Genomic DNA, 10,442 nt, shown 5'->3' on the forward strand with positions numbered 1-10,442 from the left:
TTTAGAGTTGGTACTTAATGCTATCACTGACATGCTAAACAAAACAAAGATCGACTAAGAGTTTTACAACAAAGAAGGGGTTAAAGAAACCAGGATGCGATATTTGGGTTTAGCAAATACTGTTTCAAAAACAAACTGAACTGAACCAAGGAGCAAGTCTTGTCAATATCGTTGGCTAATGCCGACACCCCCAACTTGTCAGCAAAGTGAATGGCAATGTCAAATCTCAATTAGAAATTATCGATATAAAGCTAGTGGGAAAAAGCTTCTTTTACACAGCTACTGCACTGTTCAAAAAAAGAAATAACCTGTAAGACTCATTACGTGGTTCTTATAACTGCCCAACCAGTTTGATGTATGCAGACAGACAGACTGCAGGACTCCTACAACACTATTCCCAAACCCCCATTGTTAAAAAAAAAAAAAAAAAAAAAACATGTTTCAGACCTACTTTGAAGACCCACGCTCTTGCCCTTTCTTGGGCCTGCTAGAATTGGAAGGTAAGAAAAAAAAAAAAAAAGCAGATCAGGCACCTAACATAATGCTATCACAGACCTCCAGCAGCCAAAAGTAAACATTACAATATATGCCAAAAATAAGATAGTCTCACCTTTCTCGTTCCCTTGAATTCGCCCGAAGAGGACGCCTAGACTCTTGTGCACTGCAAACTTTCAGCTCTGCAACAACAGACTGAGTGTCACGGTAGCACACACAGGTATAACTAAAGCCCACTGCAACCGGCTAAGAAAAGGAACCATTTTTTCATGCAGAATGCGTTTTAGGGTTGGTTTTTAAGTATAGAGCGTTACGAAAACATGATAACATGGAGGGAAATTACACAAACTAAATTTAGTGGGAAGCTTTCCCATTAAATTTAGTGCAGTTTATGTATGTCTTAATGTCCAGAAATTTTTCACACCAATTTTAGCAGAAAAAACTTGCCACTAAATTCTCGTATTGCGACATCATGATGCGACGCAGGATGTCCCGGCATCACATGCTAGCAACCACATGACCCACAGTAGCACCAACCCCAAAAGCCAAATGAGCTAAACAAATCCAAACAGCAGAGCAACAGCAACTCACGTAAGAGGCAGCCCTTGAAGAAGATGCCTCCCTCGCCCTTGACAGCTGCCTGAGCTTCCTCCTCCTCTCTGAACTGGACAAAGCCAAAGCCTCCCTTGTGCAGCGAGATGCCTGATGGGGACAGCAAGCCACAACAAAGTGAGAACTAGACAACAGAGAGTACAATGCCCATAACTGGCCCCTCGCAAGTTCGGATGCAATTGTGTAAACTCAGGCAGGTTTTGATGCCTATGGCTCAACATGCCACCTGCCCGGTTTTGGACCGGCATGGCCAGTTTTCTGGATAGCAGGCTGGTACAGGTGCAGATCCAAGGGAGGGGGGGCGACGGGGGCGGCCGCCCCCCACCAAACAAAGTCGACCCCCCCCCCCCCCCCCCCCCCTTTCCCAAGATAAGACCAACTACCGGCCTGCCAGGTGGTAGAAGGCTCGGTACTCAAGGACGCGGGTTCAAAATAGGGTAGGTCGCACCCTAGCAGGCACACTTGTTCTCTGAACTTGGAGAACCACTCCGTCGCTTCAACCGAGACTGAAGTCTGCGGCGGCGGTTTCAAAGCACGGCTTGGAGCCAATAGGTAGGCGCAGCGGTGCACATCTAGGGGCTGTTGGCGCAGTGTGGTTCTGTGACGGCTAAAACGAAAGGCGCAAGCCTAAGTCCTGTTTACCTTACTTTAGATTCCCCCCTACCCAAATTTCCCGCCCGCCCCCGCCGCCCCCGCCGCCCCCCCCCTCCCAAAACTGAGTTCTGGATCTGCACCTGGGCTGGTGCCGGTCCATAGCTAAGACTGACCATAAATTGCTGTTACGTTTCAACTATCCAAGTGCAATTTTTTTTCGGACATTCTTAATTGCATTTTATACCGTCAACGCAACAACTACCACAAACAATGCTTGTCGACGGCAAAAAATAAATGGAAAAAGAATACCGCAATGTATGCTAAAAATCCACTGAGGATTCGCCAAGTAGAGAAAGTGTGTGGGCAAGCGGCAACGTTGTTCTAAGTCAGATTAGAAAAAAAAAAAATGGATCACACAACTTGACAGTTGAAAGAACCATGGAGTGGGTGCAGGAGCAAATGGGATAACGAGGGAAATAGGAAACAGAAGGAAGGTGGAGCCCACGGGGGTGCGGGGAATACAGGACTGCCCTGCCCTGCCCTCCCACTAGCTGTGCCTTCTGCGACGTGTTGGTTTGAAGACGTAACAGTTGTTGGCGTCTTGACAAAAACAGACACGGTGTTATCGCCCATCCACCGAGGGGGGCACAAAACATTGCAGCGAAAAGGATGCGTCCTGCTCTCTCGCGGGTCATGAGCAATGCAGCCTGCAGCATAAGTGCGGAGGCCACCTGGCAGTCTTTGTGCAGCTTGTGCACACACTACTCTTTTTTTTTTTTTTGGCGGTTAAACGTTTGGCAGAGGGCTTAAAGGGATACTACAACGAAATTTCGGCGCTCATTTTTTGGTCTATATGTGTTCAAAGGAGCAGCATCACATTGAACATGCCAATATCTTGTTAAAAAAGTCACGAAAAGGAATTTTAAAACGAATTAAATGATTAGCAAAGAGCACCTGGTGGATGTCGCTAACGCCTTGGTTGTAATGCCCGTCTAGCTAGTGACGGAGGTTGTCTCGCCTCCGGCCACGATGAGAGAAGAGGGGCAGGAGGAACTCCCCTCTTCCCGATAATGCCTTTTGTGTGTTGCAGAAGTCGCTATTGTCCCCCTACAAGATTACAGAAGATTAACCCGTCACTCAAAATTCGTACAAAAGCAGCCGCTTCGGTGGCTGGAACAACTAGGCTATCCTCTCGACGTCAGCCTCGCCGTAGCTGTGCTCGTCCTGAGACAACCTACGTCACGATTGCGTTGGATGTCACGTGGTCTCCGCTGGGCCTTCTCCGAGCGCTTGCCAGAGTGGGCCGTTTATAACGAAAAATACAGCCACCTGGCTCAAAATACAAACGTGCGATTGTCATTTACGATTATTGTGGATCATATTCAACCTATTTTTGAACATGACGGGAATATTTCAAATTTCGTTGAAGTATCCCCTTAAAGGGGTACACCAGCGATTTTTTTAGCTACCTCAACTAACTATATTTTCTGACCCTCCGGCTTTTACCCTTTCCATTATGCTATTTAGTATCGCGAAATTCATAGTAGTTATTGCGAAATCGGCAAATGAAAATTATGCGAAAACCAACATTCAAATATACCCGCACTTTTCAGTGCCGTGACGTCAGTGGTGGGCAGGCTTGCCAGTCGAGCGAGCAGTCTAAAGAATAGAATATGCCAATCATTTGTTCCGTGCTAGAGCGCAGGGACTGGAGCAAGCTTCCAAAGCATTCATTTGACACCATGAAACTGCTTCGAATCAGTTGGGAACAAATTCTACAGTCCAAGGAGTGAACCCCTGCACTTCCACTGACGTCACTTTTTCGTTGTTGCCAGTAGAGACTTTCAGTTTGAAAAACACGGTGAGGACCAAAATTGTAAATTCAATAACTTTGTGAAAAAAAATTATTTTGACCTAATATTTGAGATACTATTTTGACGATGATGTTTGGCGAGTTCAGCAAAATTTCAAGCAAATCGGGGACCATGAAGAAATCGCCGGAGTACCCCTTTAAAGGGGCGGTGCAACGATTTTCGGACTTCGGTCAAAGATTTCTGGAAGTTGCCCTCTGACACTTCTGAAGTAAAGAACAGAAAACCGATTTCGCCTGCGTGTCCTAGTTGTTGCGTAAAAAAAAGATAAAGATTGGCAATTCGGGCACCCCTCAACTCACTCCCAGTCTTCAGGGTCACACCTGGTCGCACTCCCAGTGACGTCATTCGGAGTGCCGTGTAGCTTCCCGTGTGCTATCTCGGAGGACGCTTCCCGTCCCTCTCTCTGCGTACATTAGCGGGCGCTATGCTGCAGCTTAGAGCCGAGCGAGGTCACGTAATCTTTCCGCCGTAGTTCCTTCGGCTGCCACTTGGGGCTGCAGGTGGGGGAAAAAGCTCGACTTTTGCTTTGCGATTATGCAGCGGAATCGCAACATTTTTAATGAAGGAAGTGTTTTCTCTATCCTCTGGGACACGATAAACAACGTAAAAATGACGAGATGCAAAGTATTTTAATCATAAAATTGTTGCACCGCCCCTTTAACGCTTTCCCCACCATGGACGACCTGAGTTCCTCCACACTGTTTGTACCGCTCCCCCCGAAGACGGGCTGGGCTCGTCTACGTTGATTCGGGCTCCAAATTTCTACCATGGACGAACTGGGCTAGTCCACGTGTTTCCAGTGAGCTTTGCCGTGGATAGATGGCGCTTCACAGAAAATAAAAACCTGGTAAATTTCTGAATTTGGCAGAAAATTGTTCCAACGCAGGCAACAGGGGATTTAAAAATGCCGACGTCAACTTCTGGTCGCTGCGTTCATAGTGACGATCTTTCCTCAAAATGGGGGCGAAAAGGAAGATACTGTGACGTCTCTTCAGATTCAGAAGACGAGGAAATGAATCTTTCATCGAACAGCGAGAGCAATGCAACTGAGTTATTGGATTTGAGCTTAGGCGACTCCGATTTCGAAGAGGTCATTGTGTCGGTGTGTCGGCATGGACTAGAATCAGTGTAAAAAATCCCCCTCCAGCCCCTCCACGTTTTGCGTTCGCTTTGCGTGCAATGTGATGTGAACTGTCTGCAGTACTGCTATGCCCGGCCTGAACGTCCATGTGCAAGGTGATGTAACTGTCTGCGGTAATGCAGTGAAGCGGAACTTCAGTCCCTTTTTCTTTTGCAGTGTGTTCAAAGATTTCTCATATAATAAATATTTTGGCATTTGTTTTTGGCCTTTGTATTGCATATTAAATTTATAGGGCACATAAAAAAATTCAGTATTTTCGCATTGTTTGTTTTCAAAATTTTTGCGGTAGGCAAAGGGTTAAATGGCATGGCGTGTTCACCCCTAAGCTGACAAAGCAGTGGGAGCTATGCGCTCGCCGGACCAATCGACCGCCCGCCCCCTTTCATCATCTAATCCTGCTCTCTGTGCATGGGTATGGGTCGGAGCATGATCAAAATAAATGCGTGACTGGTCAAACAAGCACATAGCTTCCATTGCACTGCAAGCTTAGGGGTGGATGGAGTCCAGATCTCTCTATAAAGCAGCGACATTGTTTGGGCCATGGTTCCAAAAGGGGGGGGGGAATTCTAGCTTTTGCCCCAATGCCCAAGGCACGCAACGACACATCTTGAGAGCAGGTCCAATGCTGCCTTCCTTCCCATTGTGCCCCCTGCCAGTTTGGAAAAACCAGAGAAGGGTCTATAGGAAAGTGCGGAAGCTGCGCGCCCTGTTTCTTCTGGCCTCCCTCGTAGAGAGCCTTGTCTGAATAACACAGGGCAAAGGAATGGTAGAACCCTGCAAGGTCAAGGTGAGATCTTGGGCGGTGCGGTTGTAGCGGCGGGCGGTAAAGGAATACTAGTCGGCTCCTTTGCTTTCCCCACATGTGCTCTGCTCTAGCAGAATCTCACTTCCTGCCTGCTCTCGCCTTCCCTCTCCTCTCCTCACCCCCCAAAAAAAACTAAGCTGGATTTGGGAGGTCTCTGTGCAGTATCTCATTCTACTGAAGACTTCAAAGCCATTGGTGCATTGCAGAGGTCCCTTCCAATGCGAGTCACACTGTATTTCAAGCGCTCTCTTTCATTTGATCAAACACATGCAAGAAGCCAAGTAACTCACACACCACATTTGGGCACTCTGAATCCTACAGCTATTTCATTAAACCTTTGACGGTTTAGTTTTTCCCCCAAAACAATGTTTCCTAGTGGTCAGGTTTTGTTTCCGAATATATATATATATATATAAAAAGGTCAAAGCACAGTTCTTTAATTATCTAGAGGGAGCACTTACAGTGCTTGCAAGCTGTTTAGGTTTAGACGCATTAAATGAAAATGCTGAAGGCAAAAAGTCGTCGCCTTTCTTCCATTTGGTTTCATTTTGGCACATTCGGTTCAGCGACATTCCAGCGGCTTCAGATTCCTAACCGGAAGTACTTTACAGAGCTTCTCCATTGGATGATGAGCTCTCATCCTCTGAATTAAATTGCTAAAATCGTTGGACGTCTGAATCTGAAGAGCTACTGCTCCCATTGACATTAATTGACATTACCACCAGAGCAGCCGGCAAGCAAAGTGAGCATCACGTGCGCGGAGCGTCTAATTTGAGAACTATAAATAGCCCAGCAAAGCTAAATACCGTGCAAATCTAACGTTTATATTTCGCCAAAAACACAACAAAAAGCTACACCTCGCGCAGTGCACGCAGTTTCGCACCAAGGGGGAAAATTTCAAATATGTAATCCTGCCGTACATGTACGGCGACGACCATCAAAGGGTTAACTGAATTTTGACTTCTTTAGCTTGGTCTATATTGTGACAATTTTTTCTTGCTATCAGTAGTTTAATTTGAAACCTGCCTTCTCATTTAGATAATTGGGTAAGTGTAAAGATGACCTCTTGGTAGACCTTCCTTTTGGTATTTCTTGTTGTATTATATGCTGTATTATAGTTTGCTTGGCCTGCACTAACACACTTGTGTAAAAAAAAATGGTAGCAACCTTTACCATCAAAGTCCTATAGTGCATGAATTGCAGTATTCAAGTTGCAATTGCTTAAAATTAGTTAGAAGACACAAGTATGAGCATTCTCCAGCTAGGCCCCCAATTACCCTTATTTCGCATCAAACCGTCAATTCGAGAGTGAAGAACCCACATGTGAATCAATTTCCCCCGTACATTGGGCGAAGACTTGCGAAGTCCACATGACGTCAATTTCCCCATGAAATTTAATGGGTAAATTAAATTGGTGTATAACATAGCTGAATGTGCTGCGCTGCGAAGTTCACAGAACAAACGCGTGACCAGAAAATGAAAAGAAGACAATGAGTTACATTGAGATGAGGAGAAACACAACGTACATGAATGGGTGCAGACTAACAACTGTTTATTCTTTTCTTTTTTCTCCTTTTCATGCGACGTTAATTTTTCCCATAACAGATCTAAAACAGCAGATTTTGTTATATGACCACCTAGGGAGACAAAACCTTTCACAGGCATACAACTTATTTTTTTTAGTTATAGATGCATCTTAAAGTAATTAAGATTTGTGTCACAGCGACTTCTTTTGTCGTCGGCTTCATTGGCACGACTTGCAAGATCTTCATTTCGTCCAGGTTCTTCCAGAGAGGTTTCGGACACCTCTGAAGAGTGGGTAGAAGCCTGGATTTCAGATTGTAACTTGGTCCATATTTTAGGAACATGAAACGCAATTATGTTTGGCCAAATCTCAGTCAAGAGCAAGGCAGGGCTCAAGTCAGTAGATTAAATCTACACCTAAGAAAATGTTTAATTGGCATTCATGACTCCGAGCATCCCCTCCCCTTTACTGCTTAATAATATAACATGTTCGCTTTATGACATCTTTTGCCAGAAATGGTAGCGATCACATTAACAGGAGTCGACTGCAATAAAAAATTACAACTTACACATGCTTCATATGAACATGCATGATCAGCATTCAGAATGACCCTGCCGTTCCATGCAAAGGAAGGCACAATAATTAATGCAGTGAAGACTGCATTTCTTTGAAAACAATGAAAGCAGCAGATGAATTATCACGAAGCAGACTACTTAAGAGAAAACATTTGGCTCTGCAATGAGGACTCTACCAGAGATCGAAGGAGCATTTAGTCAGGCTGGGCCAAGGTTTCAGGAAGTGAGTCGAACCATGTCGGGAAGGCCCACTGTCAGGACAAGAACAGCAAGGCATCTCTACTTGATGGCCGGCCTCCAGCATGTGCTCACTGCCTTTCTCCATGCTTGGGTTGCGTGTGCACACTCTAGGTTCACGAGATTCCCAAGCCTTATTAAAGGTAGGAAGCTAATTAAAGCTCTACCCTGCAGTTCTCATCCTGTCAGCAACTAGGGAATTCTTCCTACATTGTAAACATGGCTCACTGCCCTGCACCTATGTCTCTCTCAAGCCTCGTTTGTGTACTAGGGAGGAGGTGCACTTAGGGGGCTTCTCAGACGCACCTTGTATTGTTCCGTACTTTATGAAGAGCTTTTCCAAGTCCTCGCGCAAAATGTGCTTTTTGAGATTGCCGACGTAGATCCGCGACGATGCCCTGGCTGGATCAGAGGTGTCGCTGCCCAGGTTTGAGTCCATAGAGTTCCCCTGCAAAAACCAGATGACATCCAACTCCTCCCATGCTGCCCCTGCCTTGCTACCCCGGGCAAGGTGCCGCACAAGGCAATAGACCACCAGTGTGGTATCCGGCTCTTTTAAGCCACTGGAGCTGTGACTTCAATATCCATGCGCACAACCCTGTTGCAAGAGTTGAGGCATTAAACCTGGATTCTGTTTCTGGCTGTTGCAGAGTTGTTGTAGGAATGCATTGTATGGCAGCACAGGGGTGCACAAAACAAGGATCTCGAGCAGACGTTGTCGGGCTACTAAACCCAAAGGCTTGATCAGAAGCGCAGCAAGTGGGGACAGTTTACAGTGCCCGTGTGCTGATTAACATGCCAACCGACTCGGCGTCGTGTATCTACACCTCTCACAAAGTGAACTGCACCCAAAATAGAACTTCATTACCTGTCCTGCTTAACCAAGCACTGGCTGTTCTTTTAATGTGCAAAGGAGGTAGAACACACTTAGCTATTGGCAATCATTCTATTGCCATTTCAATAAATAAAGAAAAAATATCATGCGCTGCATGAAACGCTCATCATGCTTCCCAACTTCGAAACGAATTCGGATTGCACAGGGGTTGTCCAAATATAGTAAACCAAATCTCGCAACACCAAATCACTGCATGGGCACTATGCAGAAGCAGCATGAGATTGCAAGCTGATGAGGGTCAATGTCCACAACGTCAAATTTAACCCAGTTTGAAATGGCAGCATTGGTGAGACCAGTGGTTGAAATTATTGCGCAAAGTCTCCAATTGGGAGGCAGCAAGTAAACAAAATCGTGCTGCGCGTTTCTAGACCAAAAATTTACATAGCGTCCCGCGAGTTGGATACTGAGAATATCATTGACTACAGTAAAAAAATATATATATAGTTATAAAAACTATTAGAATGTATCCTCAAGCAGTGAATCAAATGTGGTGTGCTACCAAGCGTGAAAAATAAGGATCTAGACAGCTTTAGCTTCACTTATTAAGAGTCCGTGCATGTGCATACGAGTAGGACTACTCAGTCATTCCGGCGTTCGGCAGCGCTAAAACGGGAGTTATTTTATTATTGTTTTAACACAAGTTAGACTAGTAGTTTAGAATGACGAAATGAAGCGCCCAATGTAAAATGTTGGAGGACTGCGGCGGCGTTTTGGTCTAGGGCTACGTTTCAAAACGTCCAGACCGGCGACCATTGACGATCGCGAGCAATAGGATCATCAGCCTTGTTTTATTTCTGGTGCTACCACAGTACCTGTAAACTTAAGAGGCTGGCGGGTTTGTTTGGCTTACCTGAGGCAAAATTAGCGGTTACAGTTCTTTACACTGAACCAATTCGCACTCACACGACAGAGCGGCCATTAAATATGTGGCGTGCAAGAGCCACCAGAGCCACGGCGAGAGCGAGAGCAACAAAGGAGAGAAGAAAACGAAGAAAAGGCACGTGATCCACCTAGCGGGGAAGTTGGGGGTTTCAAGTTGTTTGAGCACTAATTAAACATGAGGAACAGTAATTAAACATGAGGAAGATACATAGAAAGGGGGACGGACAACGTTATTGACCGTCCCCCCTTCGTTGTCCGTCCCCCCTTTCTTATGTATCTTCCTCATGTTTAATTTCTTTTATCTCAGCTCTGTGTGTGTCCTGTACTGTCTGTGTTCCAAGTTGAGGGACTGGGCAAGTTCGAGCCAATCAGAATGCACATCGTTCTGTTAAATTGAGGCAGTGGCGGCAGTCAGTCAGAGCCCAGACCCTCAACCTTGGCTGTAGAGTTCCGGGTAGCGGAGGGGCTTAGCGGAGGGGGAAACACGGTCTACTAAAGCCCGCTAATAAAAATAAAACGTCCGTCGGGCGTCCCAGAGCGGCGTTGGCAGGGATCACGTCGCCCCCACCCCCCCAATCCGCACACAGATCTCACTCGTCCGACAGATTTTTTTTTTTTTTTAAACGGGCGGTTTAGCTGTTGGAGTGACATTTCGCGCGCGGTATCGCCGCACAAGCTAATTGTGCAATCACAGCTTGATTCCCTCGATTAGTGCGGACATCGTATCGTTTTCGGTTCCATCCACTGGTTCCATCAAATTTATTTTGTGTTCCCCTGCGTACTGCTCGACCTGTTTTGCGTTTCAGT

The 10,442-nt window shown here is 45.9% G+C and overlaps 1 protein-coding gene across 3 annotated transcripts in view; it reads right to left on the reverse strand.

Annotated features, from left to right (window-relative positions):
- LOC8040022 (nuclear receptor coactivator 5) overlaps window positions 1–9,996 on the reverse strand; it is a 46,330-nt gene extending 36,334 nt beyond the window's left edge. Inside the window, exons 1-4 of one of the 3 annotated variants that reach the window (XM_029982898.4) lie at window positions 9,604–9,996; window positions 8,165–8,306; window positions 1,087–1,197; window positions 611–677 (exon numbers count right to left, since the gene is read on the reverse strand). In XM_029982898.4, coding sequence (XP_029838758.2) covers window positions 611–677; window positions 1,087–1,197; window positions 8,165–8,297 — 311 coding nt within the window. In that variant the 5' untranslated portion in view covers window positions 8,298–8,306; window positions 9,604–9,996. The remainder of the gene's footprint in view (window positions 1–610; window positions 678–1,086; window positions 1,198–8,164; window positions 8,307–9,603) is intronic. The other 2 variants (XM_029982899.4, XM_040498824.2) reach the window with 2 other exon arrangements.
- Between the last annotated feature and the right edge of the window lie 446 nt (window positions 9,997–10,442).

The sequence above is a fragment of the Ixodes scapularis genome, unplaced genomic scaffold (assembly GCF_016920785.2).
Source record: "Ixodes scapularis isolate PalLabHiFi unplaced genomic scaffold, ASM1692078v2 PGA_scaffold9__187_contigs__length_104089568, whole genome shotgun sequence".
NCBI classification, from domain to species: Eukaryota; Metazoa; Arthropoda; class Arachnida; order Ixodida; family Ixodidae; genus Ixodes; species Ixodes scapularis.